Source organism: Podarcis bocagei (assembly GCF_964188305.1).
Source record: "Podarcis bocagei genome assembly, chromosome: 7".
NCBI classification, from domain to species: Eukaryota; Metazoa; Chordata; class Lepidosauria; order Squamata; family Lacertidae; genus Podarcis; species Podarcis bocagei.
Genome location: NC_138132.1, coordinates 89,858,502 through 89,883,587, shown reverse-complemented (window position 1 = coordinate 89,883,587; position 25,086 = coordinate 89,858,502). Strand labels below are relative to the sequence as shown.

Below are 25,086 nucleotides of genomic sequence, written 5' to 3'. Positions count from 1 at the left end.
GCAGGAGGTTGGACTAGATGACCCTTGGAGCCCCTTCCAACTCTGTGATTCTATGTTGAAAAGCCCAGGTTGCAATACTGACTGCTGAAGGTACACACCTGCATTATTAGAAATGTTTGTTTATTACTGCTTTCTGCTTCGTGTTCTTTAACCAGTTCTGATTTGTTAGAGAACATGACATACACATAAAAAATGGAATCTGAGTTTCTCATGCCTTTGCAGCATACTCAGTACTTCCAGTGCCTTGTTTCCTGTAGGGGAAAAGTCCAGGGGCAAAGCTTGGTGGAGGGTGCCTTGCTTTGCATGCAGAAGGTGCCAGGTTCAAGCTGTGGAATCTCCAAGTTGGGCTCGGAAGGACCTCTGTCCCAGGACCCTCTGCAGCTACTGCCAGTAGTACTAGATTTATGGGAAAGGGAAATAATCTATTGTTTAGGCCATCAGACTATGAAGGGCATCTAAATACACCTCCTCCCTGAAAGCCTTACCATGATTCATTTAAAAAATAAAAAGTAAAAAAGCAGGGGAAATAGGCTCTAAAACAGACATTATTGCTCTGATAGGAGAAATAAATATCTAATGGCTTCACAATCATTTGTCATATTGCATTTTTAAATCTCTCCCTCCCTCCCTCTATCTTTTTATCTTTCTCCTGCAGCTAGATCATTCTTGCCATTCAGTTGCTATTTTCATTGTCCTTTCTTGCACATTTTAGGGAGGGCAGTGCTATGGGGCCCCTTAAAGCTGACATAGCTTAGGGCTTTAGCATTTTGCTGATTTAGCCACTCGGCAAATGACACTGAGCTTTAAGGATCATGGTCTGACTTGCTGGAAGGCAGCTTCTTATGTAACTATGAACCCAGGAAATATGTGGGAAGATGTGGCTGTTCTAGCACAGACTTTTTGCAACCCTCTTCAACTGATACATTGTATTCACTTGCTGCTTGAAGATAATTCTGTGGCCTTTTAGTGGGAATTTTCCCATCAGGAAGGAACATACCATCCCTGACAGCCTCCAACATAAAGGCCCTTTGCCCTATGGAGCCATTCACATTTAGACATTTTTCTCTGAGCATCTACACGTGAAGCGCAGAGCGGGTCACAAATTTGCGCCTGCCAGCAGGACCTGCATAAAAGTGTAGCTTCAGCTACACTTCAGGTGGTGGGAGCCACACAGAACACGCGCAACGATCCTTGGTATCAAAATTGAAATGCTAAAGGCAGGCAACCCGTGAAAGTTCCAGAGGGCACAAAACACAACTAGATTTGTGTGTGTGCTTCATGGCGAGAGAAGCTTCCGGTCCTTCTCACTCTGCGCCTATTTTGGCAGGTAGCGCCGACACCGCGCCTTGAGGGCCAAGGGCGCAAGGGAGCCCAGGGAGCCGACGCGCCGGGCCCTTTAATTGCTTTCACTTTTGCGGGGCGGAAGTGGGAGGGGCGCGCCGCTGCCGAGGCGAAAGGGAAAGTGGAGCGGCAGCTGCCGGAGGGGGGGGGGCGAGGGGGCGGCGGCGGCGACCCAGGTCCCTTTCCCGGCTGGATGGAGGCGCGCCGCTGGCCGGCCTCCCCAGGAAAGGCGCGCCGGCGGAGCCATGGGCGGCGAGGGCTGGCGAGACTCGCTGGTCTACTACTACTGCCTCAAGTTCGCGCTCTCGGCGTACGCCACCCTCTTCTCGGTAGGTGACTCGGCTCCGGGCGGCTCTCGCCCTCCTCCTCCTCCGCCGCCTCGTGGCTCCCCAGGGCCGCTCAGCGCCGCGCCGGGCGGGGACCAAACCCAGCCCTTTGTCTCGGGCAGGCCGCTCCTCCATTGCAGCCTGCAGCGGGGGGGGGGGAGGGCTGTTGCTGTATATGCGCCCCCCCGCCGCCGCCGCCTCTCAGCCCCCGGGGGTTTGGTTTCTGGACTCTGCATCTTCCAGCATCGTGTCTGCGGGCCTCTGGCGCCGCTGCTCCCCCCTCGGAATAAAAGAAGCGGCCTTAGACCGCCCGCAGCCAGTGCCTTCCCACGGCTGGCTTGGAAGCCGCGTTGATTTTCTCTGTTATTTAGAATTATATACTGTTGGATTGTTTTGCAGACAAGAATAAAACGATAACATTATTGGTAGAAACGGTTAGCAGCCATTTGAAACATTTTTAAAAGATCAAAATCAGCAATAAACTGAAGCAGAAATATGTCCACGTTCTGTGTTATTGGCGAAATCCCCTCCTGCCGTGAAGTTCACTTTGGGCCAGTCACTCCCTGCCCACCTGGCCTACTTCACAGGGTTGTTGTGAGGATAAGATGGGGAGGAGGAGAATTAAGTATCACCAGTTTGAGCTCTTTATGAGAAAGATATAAACAGGAATGTTTTGGGCGGCTGCATTTACACGACATTAGCCACAATCCAGAAGGATCCTGTTGCTTCTTGGAAAATACTGCTGCCTGGTGTGGTTTCTCCTCGACCCCCCCCCCAAAAAAACAACAACCCCAGGTGCAATCTAACTAGAAAACTGTATGTGGAATAAGCTGTACAGTGGTACCTCGGGTTAAGAACTTAATTCATTCCGGAGGTCCGTTCTTAACCTGAAACTGTACTTAACCTGAGGTACCGCTTTAGCTAATGGGGCCTCCTGCTGCCACCGCGCGATTTCTGTTCTCATCCTGAAGCAAAGTTCTTAACCTGAGGTAATATTTCTGGGTTAGCGGAGTCTGTAACCTGAAGTGTATGTAACCTGAGGTACCACTGTAGTCTGAACATACCCTAACAGCTGTCCTGCTTATGCATATGATAGCTTATTGAATAGGATTGGGGGGGGGCGTTGCAAGGGCAGGGGAACCAAAAAGCTCATGTGCATCCAGTGAATACTTGCCCACCCCTTCTCTGATGTGAACAGTGCCATGCAGATGTGGCTTGAAGCACAGCAGGAGGAAATAACCTCACTGCATTTCAAGATGCTGATGTGAACACCCCAAAGTGGACCACTGGGTGTGTTTAGCACAGCACTGTCCACACTCGCTGGAAGTGGCGCTACTTCTATTCCAGCCCTCCCTGTGAAGTGTAGGCACCTTCTGCATGCTCCACCTCTGCATTCTGACCCTCCCTTTATTATACACATATACAGTCATACCTCAGGATGAATACGCTTCAAGTTAAGCATTTTCGGGTTGTGCTCCGCGGTGACCCGGAAGTAACGGAGTGTGTTACTTCCGGGTTTCTCTGCTTGTGCGTGCGCAGACACTCGAAATGATGTCATACGCGGAAGCAGTGAAATGCCGCACATGCAGACGCACAGTCGTGCGTTACGTTCGCTTCAGGGTGCAAACGGGGCTCCGGAATGGATCCCATTCACATCCAGAGGTACCACTGTACTGGTGTGTGCATATATTCCTGCAGCTCAGGATAACCCTGCACGTTCACAAAAAACGTATTTTGTAATAAATGAGTTACTCTTTGATCTGCTGGCCAGTTTCACCCCCTCCACTAACACATTTTCCCAGCTCATTATAAGGAAAGCTGCTCAATTTTATTTTTATTTATTTAATGTATTTTCTAATTCGCCTTTCATCACCATGTGATATCAGAGAGGGTACCATAATAAAATGCACCAATGTAATCTCCAGTAAAAATGCAGTTTGGTCATAACTCAGATCTCCAGGTCCCCACACAGGTAAACAAAAAACCCCAGTCAAGGCTGGCAGGAAAAAGCTTAGACTGATTCTTAGGCAGTTGAGCCTCTGACTTGTGGGAGAACAGCCCCACCTTGCCTAGGGAACTGTAATTAAAACAATGGTGTAACTACCATTCCCTCTTTAGACAATACATAAATAACTTGTGGAATTTGCCGCCTTAAGCTGTGTTGATGGCCACTGGCTTAGAGAGCTTGAAAAAGTTTTAAAATTCATGGGGCTTTTTGCTAAAAGGAACTGTGTACAGGGGCAGTATCCTGAGTGCCAGTTGTTGGGGAAGAACGACAGACTGGCCGAGAAAATCATGCCTAACTTTGTGTATGTTCAGACCATACTGCAACATTTGAGTTTTGCTTCACATAATGCAAATCAGAGTGGAGTCCCTAAGGTGGTTGGGTGGTGTCTTGTACACCTCCTTCTGGCAACTGGAGCTATCAAAGGAAGGGAATTTTCTTTGCCAAAGATTTTGGTAAAGAAAGTCCAGGATCTAATTTGCACTCGAATTTTACCAAGGTTTACCCCCGGTCAGAGGTGGAGCTAGCTGCTCCGGCACCTGGAGTGGCATGCACCCGGGGGCGGGGCTAGCTGCCCGTGGAGGCGGGGCAAGCGTCCCAGGGATGCGGGGGGCGCATCCCGGGGGAATACGCCGACCGCTGTGAGCCTCCTGGGGGTGCGCCAACCACGGCAAGTGTGGGGGGTGGGGCGGCGATGTCACCCCACCTCAGGGATGGCGCCTGGGGCGGACGACACCCACCACACCCGCCTTTCTCTGCCTCTGCCCCCGGTGTCAGTTTCAATGCCAGGCCAAAGGGTAAATGGCCTCTGATCAGGTGTGGAGTGCATTTTCCTCCTCACTGAACATAAGAACGTAATCAAGCCAGGAGCACATTTAGTCCAGCAGCCTGTTATCGTGGTGGCGAACCAGGTACCTGTGGGAAACCCGCAAGCAGGACCCAATCACTGCCCCCTCTTGTGGTTTTCAGCAATTGGTATTTGGAAGTGTTACTTCCTCCATCTGTGGGAACAGGGCATAGTCATCCCAGCTTCAGCCACGGATAGCCCTTAAAGCCATTTACATTGGTGGCCACCCTGAGGGAGTGAGGTCTATAGTTTAACTCTGTGCTGCGTGAAGGAGAACTTGGTTGTATCTGCCCTGAACTTCCCAACGTTCAGCTTCATTAAGTAAAGGTAAAGGTACCCCTGCCCGTCAGGGCCAGTCGTGACCGACTTTAGGGTTGCACGCTCATCTCGCTCAAGAGGCCGGGAGCCGGCGCCGTCCGAAGACACTTCCGGGTCACGTGGCCAGCGTGACGAAGCTGCTCTGGTGAGCCAGCACCAGCGCAGCACACAGAAACGCCATTTACCTTCCCGCTATGAAGCGGTACCTATTTATCTACTTGCACCCAGGGGTGCTTTCGAACTGCTAGGTGGGCAGGAGCTGGGACCGAAAGACGGGAGCTCACCCTGCCGCGGGGATTCGAACCGCCGACCATACGATCGGCAAGTCCTAGGCACTGAGGTTTTACCCACAGCGCCACCCGCGTCCCCTGCGCCACCCGCGTTCAGCTTCATTGGATGTCCCCAATTTCTAGTGTTGCAAGAGTGGGAGCAGAACTTTGCTCTCTCCACTTTCTCCATGACATGCATAATTTTAAAAACTTATTTCATGTCGCCTCTTACTCACCTTTTCTCTAAAATGTCCCAAATGCTTCAACCTTTCATCATAGGGGACTCTTTCCATCCTTTTCCTCCTTTTGGTTGCCTGTTGCTGATGGCCCTACGGATGAGGCCTGCACATCAGGGATTACAGATGGAGAAGGGTCATGGCTCCTCATAGGTTTGAGCCTCTCTCCTCCTCCTCCTTCTTTGGCGATCCCTCGTAGCCGAGTAAGATTGTCTTCCATAAACATGGTTTTAACATCGAGTCTGTAAGTGACTGTGGAAGCCAATTCTGGATCCACACGTCCTTCCACAGTGGGGACATCACCTCTTCCTTTGTCTGATGGGTCTGGTAGGGCTGAAGAGGCAGGGAGGTGACTCTATCAAGAGGTGCTGAGGAAGCTTGTTTCCTTCAGAAGCTGTTGAGGCTCATCACCTCCTTGGCTTCTGGCCTGGAAGGTGGACCTGCCTTCCCTGCTTTTTTCCTGCTAGTTTAACTGCCCCACCTTTGCAAGGTTGGTGTAATTCAGGCAGCCTGGTGCCTCCTAGATGCTTTGGATTATGACTCCCATTACCTCCAGCCACCATGGGTACAAATTGAGGAAGCGAGCATTTTGGAAGACGGATAGGCTAGTCTTTCTCCCTGACCTGCTTGTCTCATGCAGATGAGCATAAGAGCACCAGAAGAGCCCACTCAGGCCAGTGCTCTGTTCCCACAGTCAACCAGATGCCCATGGGATGCCCACAAGCAGAACGTATCCAAACACGCATTTGTTCCCCTGCAAACTGAAGTGGTTCAGTCCAGGCCTGCCGGCTGATCACAAACTTCAGTTATAAATCAGTCCACTGCTGGTTGAGATTGTAAAAACTTTGGAGGTGAGCTGGTAGTGGTATGTAGAGTAACTGGTGTCGTGCCCTCCTTGTCAAGAAGGCTGCCTCTGAACATTTCTCTGTAAATTGCAAGTCTCTTGTTTCTTGCAAGAGTGAGGTATTCTTCGGAAGCTCGCTGTTCAGTAAAAGCAGCTGTATGCCATTATTCATGTCACTGCTTGATATGGATGGGTGACAAAGAAGCTTTTGTTAATAGTACAAAGCTTAATAGTATGACAGGCTTGTCTGCATGAACTTCATGAAAGGATGCGGGTAAGGAGTGGAACAGAAGCCTTTGAGTAAATGCTGTACTTCTTTGTGATCGCTCCAAATAATTCTACTTGTACCTTGAGCTGTAGTTGAATGTTGAAATCTGCTCCATGAGGAATGTATTGCCTCAAGAGAAAATTCTATTCAGGTCCCACTCAATCTTATTGAATCCTTTAGTAGAAGTAAATGAGAATGATGTTGTACCACGGATACATGGGCCTGCTTCACTGCCTGATTGGTTACCTGCAGAAGCTATCTGTACTTCGGAACGTGTCAAGGTGCCTTTTCTCTCTCAGCTGGCTTTGTAACATTCACATTCTGCGACTTTGTGAATAATGGAATGGATCTGCTTTATTGGACAAAGTGATTCTGAGGATTCAGTGTGGTGAGAAACTGCAACAGAGAAGTATTTAGAGCCGAGGTGGCTATCTGCTGCTGCTGCTGCTGCTGCTGCTGCTGTTGCTGTTGTTTAGTCGTGTCCGACTCTTCGTGACCCCCTGGACCAGAGCACGCCAGGCACTCCTGTCTTCCACTGCCTCCCGCAGTTTGGTCAAACTCATCTTAGTAGCTTCAAGAACACTGTCCCACCATCTCTTCCTCTGTCATCCCCTTCTCCTTGCCCCCTCCATCTTTCCCAACATCAGAGTCTTTTCCAGGGAGTCTTCTCTTCTCATGAGGTGGCCAAAGTATTGGAGCCTCAGCTTCAGGATCTGTCCTTCCAGTGAGCACTCAGGGCTGATTTCCCGAAGAATGGACAGGTTTGATCTTCTTGCTGTCCATGGGACTCTCAAGAGTTTCCTCCAGCACCAGAAATCAAAAGCATCAATTCTTCGGCGATCAGCCTTCTTTATGGTCCAGCTCTCACTTCCATACATCACTACTGGGAAAACCATGGCTTTAACTATATGGACTTTTGTTGGCAAGGTGATGTCTCTGCTTTTTAAGATGCTGTCTAGGTTTGTCATTGCTTTTCACCCAAGAAGCAGGCATCTTTTAATTTCGTGGCTGCTGTCACCATCTGCAATGATCATGGAGCCCAAGAAAGTAACATCTCTCACTGCCTCCATTTCTTCCCCTTCTATTTGCCAGGAGGTGATGGGACCAGTGGCCATGATCTTCGTTTTTTTTGATGTTGAGCTTCAGACCATATTTTGCGCTCTCCTCTTTCACCCTCATTAAAAAGGTTCTTTAATTCCTTCTCACTTTCTGCCATCAAGGTTGTGTCATCTGCATATCTGAGGTTGTTGATATTTCTTCTGGCAATCTTCATTCCAGCTTGGGGTTCATCCAGCCCAGCATTTCGCATGATGAATTCTGCATATAAGTTAAATAAACAGGGAGACAATATACAGCCTTCTTGTACTCCTTTACCAATTTTGAACCAATCAGTTGTTCCATACTGCTGCTGGCCGGTGTTCAAAAAGCAACAATCTAAAAGTGGGCATCACCAAACCGTCTTTGTCCACCCTGTGCCCACTGTCTCTTGCATCCACACATGTAGGCACAAACCCCACACATGTGTGCGCACATGCTCACCACATAATGGCAGAATGTTGTATTAGCTCTCACAGAAAACAGATGCCAATTGAACAAACATCTGTTTTACTGCAGATTATCAAACACTGGCATGGAATAGCATTAAGGGAAGTAAGTTCCACATAAGCCTCTGATCATGTAAACACACTCTCTGTTCCGCAGGTGGTTTGCACAGTGGCTTTGAGCAGTTCAGCATGGTCAGAGGGGCACTGTTGCACAGAGAACTTTGTTTGCATTCTGTTACCTTGGAACTTCATTTTCCTGGTGATTGAATGGTGTGTGTGTGTGTGTGTGTGTGTGCGCGCGCGCGCGCAGTTGACAAGACAGTGAAAAGGATCTTTTCGGAGGATGCAGTGGGTTTTCTTGCTTCCCTCTTCTGTTTAAATATAATAAACACAACCAGCAGAAAGTCAAATATCTACACTATATAAATTTAATCAATTAGTAAAGCATCTATAGTCTGAATATTGGGCAAAATCTAATTTAGCATTCTGAAACATTCAGTCCATAATGCCCATAAGTGGACCAGCTATCCCAACGGACATTAGCATTGTTTACATCTCATAGAATCACCCTAATTATCATAGGTACTCTCAGTAATGGCTTTCCCCCCTAAGAGCTCTATGTACTTAAGATGCTTATCCATCCAGCAAACCTGTAGGTCAGCATATCATCACCCTCTGTAGAGTTGAGGCCGAGATGGTTTGCTGTGCTTGAGGCCACCAGTGAATGGACCTGTGTGTGTGTGTGTGTGTGTGTGTGTGTGTGTAGCCATTAGCACATTTTATTTGAAAATGTTTTTAGGTTATAATTAGGTACTAGTTTATTAAGTTTGAACAAGTATTCTTTCAAACCAGGTTTTGTCTTGAAAGCCAAGCAAATCCTCGAAGGTAGGAACTCATTTGAGATGGTGGGATATTTCCAGGATGTCACTACAGTGGTACCTCGGGTTACATACGCTTCAGGTTACAGACTTCGCTAACCCAGAAATATTACCTCTGGTTAAGAACTTTGCTTCAAGATGAGAACAGAAATCATGCAGTGGCGGCAGCAGGAGGCCCCATTAGCTAAAGTGGTTCTTCAGGTTAAGAACAGTTTCAGGTTAAGAACGGACCTCCGGAATGAATTAAGTTCTTAACCCGAGGTACAAAAGTAGTTCCCAGCACTGGCGGAGGAAGAGGAGTCCAGGGGGAGCGCACTGCCCCCAGCAGCGTGATCCTGGTGGGGTGCCATTGCGGCTGCCCCCCTGTCTGCACTGGGCGCCACGCCCCTGCAGGCAGCGTGCCCCACCCCAGGACGCGTGCCAACCCCGCCCCTGCCTGCTCAAGATATGGGACAAACCACTGCTCTACAGCCTTCTGGAACTGGCGCTGCAGGGCCCACAGTGATGCTAGACACGGCCTGTGCTGGTTTTTTCCTGTGTATTTTTGTGGTGAGTAAGCAGGCTGGGGGAGATAGCAAGTGCTCCAGAATCTATTACAGTCTGAGTCCATTTGTTTCATATAACTCACCATTGGAATTTCCCAACAGCTCAGGAGCTTTCCTAGCTGTGGCACCAGCTCTGTTTTTACCTCTGTTTCACTTTCGTCATTCAAACCACCAGCCAAGAAATAGCCAAGTGTATGTTAGCCAAAACTTCACGGCCATGGTTTTCCAATAGGCAAACCAAGGTGGGCAAGATCTGCTCAGCAGCTTCGGTGGATGGTGCAGGATTCTGGTTATAGCAAGTGGTTTGTCAGGGTCCAGGTTACATTGTGGAGGTAACCAGGAGCCACAGATAAGGGATCAGGAACATCAGTCAGAGTCAAAAGTTGGTCAAGTGCACCATATTTAAGAAACAAGTCTCTGTAGCTGCGATATTACCTAAAACCTACACAGCTTGTTCATGGAGGTGCACCTGTGAATCATAGAATCATAGAATCATAGAGTTGGAAGAGACCATAAGGGCCATCGAGTCCAACCCCCTGCCAAGCAGGAAACACCATCAGAGCACTCCTGACATATGGTTGTCAAGCCTCTGCTTAAAGACCTCCAAAGTAGGAGACTCCACCACACTCCTTGGCAGCAAATTCCACTGTCGAACAGCTCTTACTGTCAGGAAGTTCTTCCTAATGTTTAGGTGGAATCTTCTTTCTTGTAGTTTGGATCCATTGCTCCGTGTCCGCTTCTCTGGAGCAGCAGAAAACAACCTTTCTCCCTCCTTACTGGGTGAAGAAGCCAGCAGCCAGTGTTCCGCTATCTACTACAGCTGATGTCTGATCAGATGTGCCAGAGGCAACGCTGGCTACTGCCCAAGCAGATTCATATTGATTCTCTATCCCAGCAAACCCAGCGTGAAAAATGCTTTAAAGCTGTCTGCCTTGCTGGTGTGTGTGTGTGTGTGTGTGTGTGTGTGTGTGTGTGTCCCACTAAGCACGCTGGCCCTGTAAGGTTGGGGATGCTCATGCAGGGGCAGTTCCAAAGGCGCAGTTTGTGTATATGTATATTGGTTTCTGCATATATGGCATATATGGTACTTGGACAGAACCGTTGCCTAAGATGTGACTGTGCTGTACGATTGCTAACTGGTATGGCAATGTGGAAGGCTGAACTTAAGATTGGAAGAATAAGAAATTGAAACTGACATGTTTTCTCATCCCTAGGAAGGGATAAGGTTTTATTCAGGGTGGATAAAAATCAATGATTTTTTTTAAAAAATAAAATAAAATCAGATTTTTGTATTTAAATCAGATTTTTAAAATAAAATGCTTTTGGAGGGAAAATCTTTCTAAGGATAGTTTTCTGTTTAAGTTACATTATACTCCAAAGGCTATTCATCAGGAAATAGGGGTTTATTTTACGTTTTTCATTTGTGCTAAAACTCAGTCTAAGGTTTTTGGTTTTTTTTAAAAAAAAACCGTTTAACCACATCACTTAACAAACATGGATACATATGCTATAATGTTTTTGTTTTCGTTAAATAAATTGTTTATATTGTTATTAAGGAAATGATTATTTTTCTCCTTCCAACAAAGTACAGCAGAAGAGTTGTCCAAATACAAACAGTTAACTTATTAAACCTGACAATAATTTCATAATTATCTGTCTATGTATTTCTAACAGTATAGCCAAATCAGTAATTTTTGATATACCATAACTGTAAAAACTACTCTGAAAATTTATTATTCCAAAATGAAACCTCGATCTGGTTGTAAATATTAAGATTATACCAGCAAGAACGAGTCTTTCTGTAAAAAAATGATTTAAATCAAGTCTTACTGACTAGTGATTTAAATTGTGATTTAAATCAATTTGATTTAAATCAAATCCACCCTGGTTTATTATTATTATTATTATTATTAAGGAGATGAGTGCCCCATGCAGGCGCTGTGGGAAGGAACTTGCTTGCTTTCTCCTCTTCACAGATGACTGCTGCTGATTATAGTACAATGCTGCTTAATTCTTGGGGAAGACGTCCAAGGAAAACTTTGGGCAGGCCTGTAGCATTCAAGAAGAGGACTTTCCTGTGAGGCAGTGGATCCACTTGTGCTTGCTGGCAACTTTAAGCTGCAGCATTTCCAATGAGTGGAGGTACCTGGAGAGCAAACCCTCCTGCCCTGGGTCTTAATTGCTGCTGTTTGAAAGCAAGGAAGGTGGCTAAAGAGCTTGTGAGCGGTTGTCAGGAAAGGCTTTTAAAAACCATTTGAGATTGCCAGAGTTAAATACTGAGGGTGAGAGAGAATGCATGTGTGCACATGTGTATTCAGAAAGAAATATAGGCAATCCATCAAACTGGGAAGCTGAGAACGTGGAAAGTTCACTTCACCACCCCCAACCCCGGTCTCATCTGTACAGAGCTCTGCAAGGTTGGTTTGCATTTCCTTCAGGAATGCAGCAAAGCAGCTGTAGTGGCTGCATATGTGTTGTGTTGTGGCCTAGAGACTGAACTGTGAACCAGGAAGTTGCTTGGAATGGAAGGCAACTCAACAAAAGGCGTTTGAACATAATTCTACTCTTAACAGCTGTATCAGCTACATATGAGCTACCGCATTGTATTAGCTCTGTTGATATTAATGGTCGGAAGCCATCAAGCTGTTGTTTCCCCACTGACCTATGAGGCAGGCTGAAATTCAGCAGATATAGCTCTTTTTTCTCACCTTGAGGCAGAAAAGCTTCACCTGCTGAATCAGCTGCCTGCCATGCAGCTAGCTAAGAACAAGGACCCCTGACAGCAAAAAAATCCATCTTCTCTTCTTTACTCCTCTTCTCCATCCCTGGCACACAATGCTTGGTTATCATGCATTTAAAATTGTATGTACAGTTTAATTTTTCTTGAGTGATTTTCAATAGCAACTGTGAAGTTTGGGTTAGTCAACTTTTTAGTGACTTTAACAGTGTTTTTTTAAAAAAATGTTCATATGATTCTGAATGCTGGGCTTTTGGATAAGCCTTACAGTTGTGTTTTATTTTTATTTATAAAATTATTTATGTGCCACCGTTGAGTGGGCATAGGCCTCCTAAGATGGCTGTCAATATCGTAGAAACACAACAGATAGAATCAAAACTTGAGAACGACGATAGGATTCCAGGTGGAAAAATCGAAATTAGAAACAGAATTGTTAGAACCAAAGACTAAGGTACTTTCAAGAATGTATAATTTGCTGCTTAAATGGAACACTCAGGATGAGACAGTTAAATCAGCCATGATAAAATGGGCTCAGGATATTGGGTACAACATCATGTTTGAGGACTGGGAAAGGTTATGGACCACCGGTATGAAATTCACGGCATGTAATGCCTTGAAGGAAAATATTATGAAAATGATATATAGGTGGTACATGACCCCAGTCAAGCTCGCAAAAATATATCACCTGTCTGATAACAAATGTTGGAAATGTAAGGAGGCTGAAGGGACATTCTTTCACCTCTGGTGGACTTGTCCAAGAGTGAAGGCCTTCTGGGAAATGATCTACAATGAGTTAAAAAAGGTATTTAAATATACCTTTATAAGAAACCAGAGGCCTTCCTCTTGGGCATTGTTGGCCAGAAAGTGTTAAAGAAGGACAGAACTTTTTTTATGTATGCAACTACAGCAGCAAGAATACTCATCGCAAAACATTGGAAGACACAAGATTTGCCCACACTGGAAGAATGGCAGACGCAACTGATGGACTATATGGAACTGGCCGAAATGACTGGCAGAATCCGAGATTTGGGAGAAGAAACAATGGAAGAGGATTGGAAAAAGTTTAAGGACTATCTACAAAAACAGTACAAATTGTATGAATGTTAAGAAATTGCACGATTGGGAAAAATATGGTTCCAGTAACTCGACTGAAAGATATAGAAAATTAAGTGATATGTAAGAAAAGGTCGAAACTTAAAGTAATATTATGCTTAATCTAAGTTACAACTAATTGACAAAAATTACTTGAAGTCTAGAAATATAACATTTGAGAGGTATAAATTAAGAAATGAAACAAGGTAATAAATTGCTGTTATTTTTATCACAGAGAATGCAGGGTAGGGAGATGTGAGGAAGTCCAGTTAGTTACACAAAAAAAGTGTTATAGACAGTTGTGTTTTTTCTTTTCTATATTGTTTGTTGGTGTAATTGTATGTTTTCTTGTTTGTTATTTCTTTGGTGAAGGGATTCTATGTGTTTGGTATGTGACTTTCTATTCTATGTCTGAAAACTGAATAAAATATTTATTAAAAAAACACAAAAACTTGAGAACGACAAGCAGCAACATCAACAGCTCAGGTTGCTAAACAGGATGGCTTTCCAGAACCAGGTAGATGTTGATTGGTTAATTTCATAGACGTTGCCATTTTGCGACAAGGGAAATTGAAACCTGCTGCAGGCCTGCATCTTGTCATGAATGTGATATATCTCCTGCCTTGGAAGGCTGCTGCAACTTCTGTTTGCAATACATAAAAGAAGATCTCTGTGCAACTGCTGTGCAATTATGGAGGGTTTACTGGCAAACTTTTATGAGGAATAGTATAATGGAGTGTGTGCCGGGAGAAGCAGCATCTTCCAAATCGTTCTTCTGACAGCCGAGCACTAATTAAATTCACATCGTAGAAAAGTTCCACTGTAGAAAATCTAAGGCAGGGAGGAGGTTTGTGGGAAACGAAGCAGGCCAGCCCCAGCTATGAGCCTCAGAGTCATTTTCTTCCTCGTTGTGTTTTCATTCGGCCCTCCCTCCAAGGTGCTTCAGAGTGGATGGGTTGGGGCTCCCAGTCAGTCTTGCCTTCACAGTGACCCTGTGCAGGAAACGTGGCTGAGGGGGCCCGTCTGTCCCAAGGCCACATAGTGAGCTTCGTGGCTGAGGTGAGATGTGATCCTTGGACCCCCTGGCCCTCGTTGCATACCCCAGCCTAGACATCCACAATCAGAAGTGGAGGCTGCCATTCCCCATGGTCACCAGAGCCCCATGCTATTTGGTCTGGACTGAGCCATTAAGTTTTTCCATTTGCTTTTCCTCGTCCAACCCAAAGCAGCCACCAGATTGAATGCTTAGTGGAGACGGAAATTGATATTGAAATACTTTATTGTCACTTGTACAACTTGTATACAGTGAGATTACACGGGCTCCCCCAACTCAGCTCTCTTAGTCTTAATTCCCCTCGTTTACTGACGCACACCCACCAAACCCAAAAGTCAGTTGCCCTGTTGTTATCTTTTCATTCAGCAGCCTAACAGCCCACGGATAGAAGCTATTCCTTACCCTGTTGGTGCGACTAATCATTCTTCTGTATCTTCTGCTCAAGGGCAGGAGATCAAAAAAGTGCCGGCCAGGGTGTAAATCATCCCTGAGAATTTTCCTCACTCTCCTGAGGCAACGTTCTTCCGCTATTTCATCCAGCGGATTCATTGGACAGCCCATAATATCCTGTGCAGTATTCACCACACTCTGTAGGCTACTTCCTATCAGTTGATGTCAAACCAGCGTACCACACCGTGATGCAGTATGAAAGGACACTTTCTATTGTGGACCGGTAGAAGGAGATCATCAAGTGTTGATTGACATTGTTCTTCCGCAATACTCTGATGAGATGGAGTCTCTGTTGGGCTTTCTTAACCACCTGGGTTGTATTTATTTTCCAAGTAAGGTCTTCACTGAGATAAACTCCTAGGAATTTCCTCCTCCAACCCAAAGCAGCCACCAGATTGGACACTTAGTGGATATGTGGCAGATAGGTGGCCTCTCCATCTGGCAGCAGCACCCACCCTCAAGCCTAGCATGGGTCCGAGTTACAGCCATTGTGGCCTTGTTCAGGTGTTTGCCTGAACACCCGGCAGTTTAAAGAGGGGTGACGGTTTGGGGCCATGCCTCCCCAACACGTCTGCATGTCAAGAGTCATCTTCAGACCTTTGCATATTTAGCACAGAAGTCTGCAGGGGCTTCTAGGCACATTTGGCATGTAGAAGCTTCCCTGTGGTTCCTGACGTTGAGGAGGCTTCATGGTTCATTTTGTGCTGAACAGGTAAAGAGATATTTCCATGCACAAGGGAATTTGAATCATAGAATTTGTGGAGACCACAAGGGCCATTTAGTCCCACCTCCTGCAGGCAGATGGCTATCCAATTTCTGCTTAAAAACCTCCAATGAAGGAAAATCCCCCACCTTTCAAGGGAGCCTGTTCCACTGTCAAACAGCTTTTATGATCAGAAAGTTCTTCCTAATGTCTGGTAGGAATTTCCTTTCTTGTAATTTGAATCCATTGGTTCAGGTCCTACCATCTGTAGCAGCAGAGAACAAGCTTGCTCCATGTTCCATGGGACAGCCCTTTAGATATTTGAAGAGGGCTATCACACTCCATCTTCTCCAGGCTGAACATCCCTAACTCCCTCACTCGCTCCTCATGAGGCTTGGTTTCCAGACCCTTCATCAACATGGTCACGTTATAGGGCTAGGCGATACCTGGTTTTCAATATCACGATATATCACCAGATAAACGTCACAATATTTCGATATTTCATGATGTTTGAAATAAGGCTGGAACTACCGTATGTGGAGGTGAATGTGGTAGTGCCCTGGCAACTGCTACGGGTCTAACTAAAACCTCTGTAGGAGCTTAGAACTGGTTTACACATGCAGCAGACTAGGGTGCTAGGATGGTCTGTGTCAGGTGAGAAGGGAGAATAAACTTTTGCCATAAATGTTTGGTTTTTTAGAGCCTTGCAGGTAGAAATGTAGTTTTTAACCCAGTCTCTTCCATTCTGTGTTAGATCTCTACTTGCAGGTAGTTCATATCTTGTTCTTCTTAAGGGGAATGTAAAAAAAATGTAACTTTGCCCATCTTCCCCCTTCAGATTTAATTGGTGCAACTTTTTAGAGCATATTGTGCTGCAGTTTATATAGATGAGGGCTCAGAGTTCTGAAGGAGACATTTTTGGGCCTACTTCTTTCAGCAGACCAGGCCGATCCAATGCTTCTGAACTTGCTTGCAGATTAGAATGCAGCTCCCAACCAGATTGTGCACTTACCTGGATTTGCCGTGCACTTTTGGTGTGCAAAAAGGGTGCACACAAATGTATATTTCACATACACTTTTATGTGGAATGTGAAATGGGCTGGGGGTGTGTGTATTCAAAATGCATACAAGTTGATGTGGACTTTCTTTTTTTTCTTGTCCTTTAAAATAAAACTTGCACAGGACAGATGTAAGGCAGAGCACCAGCAAGGCTGAAATGAAATGGAGTTTCTGTGCAGCCACAGTCATTGCAGAGACAAGAGTAACATACCACATCCCAAGGTGTTTTAGTCTAGAGAAAACATTGTGAGAGATGCAGAGCATGGTTTCTGGTAGCCAACATGAGAGAGAGAGAGAGAGAGAGAGAGAGAGCGCTGCCCATTTAATTAGGCATGGCCAGTTAATTGCTGCTGCTTGGTCAAAATAACTGACCTTTTAAAAATGGAATTAATCTGGCATCTGCTGGGCAGAAGACATTTCATCCTTCCCTGTGGTATGTTATGTCGCTAATTGCTAACTATGATTTACTTAGCTGGCTTGTACTTGAATTAAAACACAGCAGACGTGTGCAGTGCAGCAGAGTAAGGCACATCTCTCTTCAGAATGCACCACGCAGGGATGTTCTCGTGCTCCTGTATTAGCCTTGGCAAGGCTGACTTAGAGTACAATCATGGCAGGGAATGCTGTCATTTTCTGGCACCTAATGTCTCTGAAAGATTCTTCTGCAGAATTCCAGCTCGTCTGGTGGTCTGTCTTTCTACACCCCTTGCAAGCCATTTCTAGACAGGCGGGTAAACGTCATGGGTGTAGCCAGGGGGGGGGGGCAGGGAACAGTTACCGCCCTAAATAAATCAAAATATCAACTGAGGTTCTGTGTCCCCCCCCCAACAAAAATCCTGGCTACGCCTGTGGTAAACATCCTGTTTGCATTTATTGCAGTGGTTCTGAAAATGGGCTGTAGCGCCCTCTGGCAGGAGCATTTGGATTGCCTTAGGGGGTGCTAGGAGTAGGCCTGGGTTATGTGCTGGCTGGGCCTGATGGAGTTGTAGTCCAACAATGTCTAGAGGGCACCACATTGGCAAAGGCTGCTCTGCTAGTTCAGTTTCTTGTGAGCAGAGAATACCAGATATTTGTGGTGTTACCCTTTTAATTTAGCAGCAGACGCGTTGAGTAAGCCTGCCGTCAGGAGCCTCCCACCCTTATTCTCAGAAATACAGGAAGCTGCCTTAGCCAATCTCAGTATTGTCTACACAGCGCAAATCTTGCAACATTTCTCCAATGAAAATAGGGACATCCGAAGGAAAAGTGGGACATTCCGGGGTGGCTTCTGTAAATCTGGGACTGTTCCTGGAAGTTAGGGACACCTGGCGGGTCTGTACTGGCTAGCTGGAGTTCTCCTGGTTTCTCCCAGCCCCACCTGAAGATGCTGGGGGTTAAATCTAGGGCCTTTCATAAGCAGAACAGATGCTCTCTCACTGCAGGCACAGCTTGTAAAAAAACACCCTCTTATTTCTTCACTGGCCAGAACTCCATTGTCAAACTGTTTCTTCTTGAGAGGCTGAACTGATAGTGAGGTGGGACTAGTCCTGCTTGGCTACTTGCCTCTGTGGTTGCATCCAGACAACTGATTCATCTACTTTTGTTTGCACAAAATGTCTGAAGAGGTTAAAGGACATCCACTGTTTTATTGAGTATACATCCTGGTTTGTTTTCTGGTGAGCTTCGCGTCCAGCCATTATCACCCCACACTTTCCAGTGCGCTTTTCTGTCACTCTCCTTCCTGCAAAATGTTTTCTTTTGTTTGCTTTTGGAAGCAGGTTGGTTGTGCAAGAAAATCCATTTCAATTCCATTTTGAAAATCCATTTCAAAAAATCCACTTCAATTGCACAATGTGCATTTGTGGGTCCCCTCTGCAAATACTGACAGCCTACAAGTGTCCTGTGAGCCTCTGATAGCTAATCTGGTGGCAGACACATGTTCACAAAGTCTTTATTGGTGTTGACCTTCCTGGAGCAGATGATCTTCCAGGCCTTGTGAAATTGAACAGGTTTGCTAGAAATACTAGCCAAATTGTATACAAGATGCTGAGGGAGTGTTGGAATTTACTTTGAGGTTCTTTCTTGCAGTGCTTGTGGAAGCCTTAGAAAGCTGTTTGTCCAAAGCTCCATTGCTTTGTTTGTTTCTTTGCTGGATTAAGATGGCTGAAAGGCAACCCGTTTGCCCTTCTTCATTACCACAGTTCAGAGATGATAGACATAAAGTACATGGTTTTTTGACAGTGCACGGCACTTCAGAGCAAATTGCCACTTTCAGGCAGATGTATGCAAGTGAAGGAGGCCAATTGTCGTCCATCAACTTAATCGCTATTGGGATGAGAGTCGAGAGCAAATGCTGTAGATGTAGCAAATGGAGAAAAGTCTTCCTCCAACGTTCCTGCCTTGAAAATCTTTTTATCCAAACTTCTCTCTCTCTCTCTCTCTCTCTCTCTCTCTCTCTCTCTCTCTCTCTGTGTGTGTGTGTGTGGATGTGATGAATTAATCAATTTGTACCTAATTGAGCTTCATTTCAACTGAAGATGAGAAGAAAAGTGTAGTTAAGGTTGAGCTAAAGAAAGCAAGGAAGTAGTGACATTTCAGAAGGTACAATGAGGAAGAGAGAGGGGGGGTGCAATCCAGCTGCACTGGGAAGAGAGTTCTAGCTTATCCATGAAGGTCTGGTATTCACCCCAGGCACCCCCAGCCCAGTTGCTCTTCTAGCTTCCTGGCCATCTCAAGAACACCCCACATGTTGCCTTCTGAGAGCCAAAATCAATTGATAGTATCTGCCCACCAGAAGAAAATCCCTTTGCCCTCTTATGGCACCATAGTCTTCTTATATGGGCTTGGTGCTCATGAGTGTACCTACAGAGCTACTCCTCTGTGAGCACTATGAGCCTAGCAGGGCAACAAGAGGGTGGTAGGGGGGTATTGTGCATCCCAGCATTCTTCCCAGGGCTTCAACAGCCAGCCACAAAAAGATCCAAAAGCCAAGTTCTGTAGAGCAGTTACTAGTCCCAGTGCTAAACACTCAAGGAAGAGCTCAGAGGTCACTGAGGTGGAAACTTAGAAATGTGATTGTTAAGGAGGTTTTCATTGTTGCTCAGTTTTCCTATGTGAACTGCTTTGAGAACTAATTCTTGAACAGAAATTTGTGGAACTTGCATTCTTTCCATCTACTATGCCTTTAAGGAAAGTGGACAAATATCTGAAGTTCCTAAACACGTCTCCAATGCTACCATGCGTCTCAAAACTGGATTTGTAAGAATTGAGGCCAGAGTATGGATCACCACACTAAATTACTGGCTAAGACTATGCTTCGTCCCGTGTGGCCTTGCTCCCTTAACTATTAAGGACGGTTTCCAAGTGACATGTAAATGCACAGTGATAAAGATTATGACAACCCTAGGCTTCACCTTGCAGATCCTACTCAACATGGGGTATGATGAAGCCAAAAAAATCATCTTGGCAGCTATGACATGCAACTTCCCTAACACCTGGGAGCCAGGTGATGGGTGCAAACCAGGCAAGCCACCATCTACTTCCTGAGTGTGCATCTGATTCACTGCTGTGGGAAGCAGAGTGTTGGATCAAATGCATCCTTGTGGGTGACTGTGCCAGGCTTTAGAATAGCCTTCCCCAACCTGGTGCCCCCCAGAGGTTTTGGACTCTCTTCCCATCTGCCCCAGCCAGCATCTGGAGGGCTCCAGAGGAGGCTGCTTTAGAGCATCTTCCTGATAATTCAGGCTAGGACAAATGGATAAGGCATGTGAGAGACAATTTTTCCAGCTTCAGTTGGTGCCAACATACAGGGGTAGATTTAAGCAGACTTGACAGATGTGCAGGCAACACATCAGATTGTAACAAATTGCTTCAAAATATGCCTTATTCAAGTCAAGAGAGGCCTGTTATTCCAATAATGGTGGCTATGGCTTATTCTTGTAAATAACATTTTCTCAAAGACCAGCTTGATGTGTATGATCTCAGAGGAGTCAGTTCCATCCATTCCAAGTTTTCAAACAATCTTCCTTTGGTATTCTTGCTAATGAACAATTGTAGTTCCATGCCTTTAATTGAAATGGGATAATGTTGGTGCTCCCAATGCAGAGCTTATCATAGAGCTCTCTCCAAGGTGCCCATCCCCAAGCAGGCTGTGTGAGTGTTTTGCAAGCACCTCACATTGTTTGCACTCCACTTAATATTTCCCAAATTCAAAAAGTTCTCTCATTGCTGTAAGTGACTGAGGGTGTCCCAGCACTGCCTTTGCAACTCTGGCACTCCAGGCTCCAAGCCATTACAAATTTGAGGGTTTCGGCAAGGGAGACAGAGTAAGCCAGAAAAAGGGACGGAATGAAAAATGTGTCACGCGTTGCTGATGAAGCTGATGACTGTCCTGAGTGCCAGTTGCAATATCCAGGAGCTGGGGATGTCCTGCCATCTCTTAAACTGGGCAATAATTTTTGCTTTGCTTTTGAGAACTGGGCAGCAGGCGAGCTGTTAATATGCCATCAATAAGAGTAATGGCTGTAGCCTTTTGGTAGCTAATTAACTGTTCTTTGTTCATCTCATTTTTATTATTAACACAATTGCTTCATTAACCTTCTGGTTCATCCTTTTAAAATATTTTGTTTCCAACCTTGCTGGAACTCTTCCGTGCTCAATGTTGCAGCTCCAATAGGTCATGCAAAGTGTTGAACAAAAAGCTAGTGCAGATGCACCTTACGGCTGCAGGGTTGTTTGGGTGGGTGGGCAGGTTCTTGCTGTGCAGTGTGACTCAGGTTTTACAGGAGAATGTAAACTGTGTTGAATGAGGTCTCTCCCTCTCTGCTGCTTCCTCTACTCCTGCAGCTGCTTGCCTTAAACAGCTGCTTTCTGGAGCCTCCCTTGCAGGGCCGATACCATTGGGAAGGGGGTTTCATCAGTACTGTGGGGAAAAGGAATAACACCCCCTTTCCCATGCATAATGGCATCAGCCCTAATTGGGTATCCCTGTTTAGAAGTGGGGCAGAGCCTAGAGGCATTTAATGGAACTGTGCATCCAGCTTGACCCAAAAGATGCTTTGGTACCTAGAACTTCCCAAGTGAGGCACTTTCCTCCTCCTCTGCCCCTCTATTTTTTTTCAGGTGGCCAAGCTAAAAATGACTTTGATTCCAGATAGTTCCAGATAGCCCATCCCAGCTAAATCTCCACTGCCAGCCCCTGTAGCTTTGAGTTCCAGCCACGCCGTCTCTGGCATTTAAAATATTAATTCATTCAACCTAGCAGGGGAAAAGGCTTGGCAACACCTCCCCGAGATTCCCAAACAGACTGAGAGCGCCGAGGCAACTCAGTGGCACTTCAGGCCCCTTCTGCAACACCAGCTGCTTGTGGTGCTGAGGCAAAAGGCAAAGCAACTGCCATCTTGTACCCCTGTAGCAGCCATCCTGGCAGGGTGGGTGCAAGGGAACCTGCAGCGTCTCCGCAGTGGGACCAGGGTTCAGCATGCCTAGTCGGTCACATGGGCACCTGCTTCCTCCTCCCTTCATGATGTTTCTGAACCAGGGTGGATAAAAATCAATGATTTTAAAAAATCAAAATTAAAAAAATCAGATTTTTAAAATTTAAATCAGAATTTTTTCCCATTTAAATTGGATTTTTAAAATAAGATGCTTTTGGAGGGAAAATCTTCCTAAAGATAGTTTTCTATTTAAGTTACCTTATAGTCCAAAGGCTATTCATCAGGAAATAAGGATTTGTTTTACGTTTTTCATGTGTGCTAAAACTCAAAGTATATTGTTGTTTTTTTAACTGTTTAACCACATCAGTTAACAAACATGGATACATATGCTATAATGTTATTGTTTTAGTTAAATAAATTGTTTAAATTGCTATTAAGGAAATGATTATTTTTCTCCTTCCAATAAAGTACAGTGGTACCTCGGGTTACATACGCTTCAGGTTACAAACGCTTCAGGTTACACACTCCGCTAACCCAGAAATAGTGCTTCAGGTTAAGAAATTTGCTTCAGGATAAGAACAGAAATCGTGCTCCAGCGGCACGGCAGCAGCAGGAGACCCCATTAGCTAAAGTGGTGCTTCAGGTTAAGAACAGTTTCAGGTTAAGAACAGACCTCCAGAACGAATTAAGTACTTAACCCAAGGTTCCACTGTACAGCAGAAAAGTTGTCCAAATACAAACAGTTAACTTATTAAACCTCACAATAATTTCATAATTATCTGTCTATGTATTTCTAATACAGTGGTGCCCCGCAAGACGAATGCCTCGCAAGACGGAAAACCCGCTAGACAAAAGGGTTTTCCATTTTTGAGCTGCTTCGCAAGACGATTTTCCCTATGGGCTTGCTTTGCAATACAAAAACGTCTTGCGAGTGTTCCGATTTTTTCCCGCTTTCCCCCCTTTTTCTAAGCCGCTAATAGCCTTTTAGCCGCTAATCCGCTAAGCCTTTAATAGCCGCTAAAGCGCTAATAGCGCTAATCCGCTAAGCCGCTAATAGGGTTGCTTCGCAAGACGAAAAAACCGCTAGACGAAGAGACTCGCGGAACGGATTAATTTCGTCTTGCGAGGCACCACTGCACTATAACCAAATCAGTATTTTTTGATATAACTGTAAAAACTACTTTGAAAATTTATTATTCCAAAAATGAAACCTTGATCTGGTTGTAAATATTAAGAATATACCAGTAAGAATGAGTCTTTCTGTAAAGAAAGAAAAGAAAAAGATTTAAGTCAAGTCTTACTGACTAGTGATTTAAATCAAATCCACCCTGTTCTGAACCCTTTCTCTGCCTCCCTCTCTTGCTCTGTTATGAGGAAGGGTTGCAGCCTTTTTGGTTTTTAGGTTTAAAGACAAGGTGAATAAGGCAGCATGATAGAAGTTTATAAAATGATGCAGACAGAGCAAAGTTCTTCTTCCTCTCTCATAATGCTAGAACTTGTGGAAACCCAATGAAGGTGAATGTTGGAAGATTTGGGACAGATAAAATAGACCTTGTTGAACTATGGAACTCACTCCCACAGGAGACAGTGATGACCACCAACTTAGATGACTTTAAAAGAGGATTAGACAAACCTATGGAGGGCAAAGCTATCGACGACTACTAGCCACAGTGGCTCTGCTCTGCCTCCACAGTCAGACGCAGCAATGGCCTGATCCTGCAGACTCTTCTGCTGTTCTTAATGGCATCCACTCCCGAAGCCCTGCAACCTTGTGACAGATGTTTCCCCTTCCTTCCTCTTTGCAGATCATTGGCCTCGTGATATTGTGCATTGGCATCTATGCCGAAGTGGAAAGGCAGAAGCACCGGACCCTGGAAGGGATCTTCCTTGCACCAGCACTGATTCTCCTCCTCCTCGGCATAACAATGTTTGCTGTTTCCTTCATTGGAATGGTGGGCTCCCTCCGAGACAACCGGACGCTGCTAAAAACAGTAAGGCTGCTTCCCCCCTTCCTGGAACTCTCCCAGTTCCAAAATTCATAGAATCATAGAATTGCAGAGGTGGAAGGGACCCCAAGGGTCATCCAGTCCAACCCACTGCAGTGTGGGAGTCACAGCTAAATAATTATTGATGGCCACCCAACCTCTGCTTAAAAACCTCCAATGAAGGAGAGTCCACCACTTTCCATGGGATTCTGTTCCACTGCCAAACGGCTCTTGCCATCAGAAACGTCTTCCTAAGATTCAGTCAGAATCTGCCTTCTTGTCATTTGAATCCATTGGTTTGGGTCCTCCCCTCTGGAGCAGCAGAAAACGAGCTGGCGCTCTCTCCCAAGTAACAGCCCTTTAGATATTTCATGGTGGCTGTCATCTCAGTCTGCTCCAGACTAAACATATCCAACTCCCTCAATAGTTAGTAGTTCTCGAAGTGCTGAGAATTTACTACTGCTCCTTCCTTCTGATATATGGCAGTTCTGTGGGCACAGAGAGGGTCTGCATGGCCCAGGTGTCGACAGGCGCCAAATACTCAGACATTATTGCATCAATTCTGTTTGTATAAGAGGCTATCTGTATCCTTCCAGGTCCAATTCATAGTTCTGCTGGTTACATTTATGGCCCCTAACAGTTTGGAGTCAAGTTACTTGAAGGACCACCTTCACCCATGTTAAACCTGCCAAGATGGGTGATGTGGGGAGGGAGGGAGGGAGGGAGAAGTCAGGCTGTTGGGCACGAGAGATTCAGCCTTTTCTGTGGTGGCCCCATGGCTGTGGAGCGCCTTGCCTCCTCCTTGCTGTTGTTTAAAGGTAAAGGTAAAGGGACCCCTGACCATTAGGTCCAGTCGTGGCCGACTCTGGGGTTGCGGTGCTCATCTTGCTTTATTGGCCGAGGGAGCCAGCGTACAGCTTCCGAGTCATGTGGCCAGCAGGACTAAGCCGCTTCTGGCGAACCAGAGCAGCGCACGGAAACACCGTTTACCTTCCCGCCAGAGCGATACCTATCTACTTGCACTTTGACGTGCTTTCGAACTGCTAGGTTGGCAGCAGTGCTGTTGTTTAGGTGAGCTCTAACAATGTTTCTATTCATTACTGCTTTTAGCAAAGGTGTGAGAAAAGACAGAACTGGGTTTTCGAAGTGAAATGTTTTACTGTTGCTGTTT

The 25,086-nt window shown here is 45.7% G+C and overlaps 1 protein-coding gene across 2 annotated transcripts in view; it reads left to right on the top strand.

Annotated features, from left to right (window-relative positions):
- The first annotated feature begins 1,478 nt into the window (after positions 1 to 1,478).
- LOC308590778 (tetraspanin-15-like) overlaps positions 1,479 to 25,086 on the top strand; it is a 91,717-nt gene continuing 68,109 nt past the window's right edge. Inside the window, exons 1-2 of one of the 2 annotated variants that reach the window (XM_081201016.1) lie at positions 1,479 to 1,670; positions 23,736 to 23,921. In XM_081201016.1, coding sequence (XP_081057142.1) covers positions 1,587 to 1,670; positions 23,736 to 23,921 — 270 coding nt within the window. In that variant the 5' untranslated portion in view covers positions 1,479 to 1,586. The remainder of the gene's footprint in view (positions 1,671 to 23,735; positions 23,922 to 25,086) is intronic. The other variant, XM_081201015.1, reaches the window with a different exon arrangement.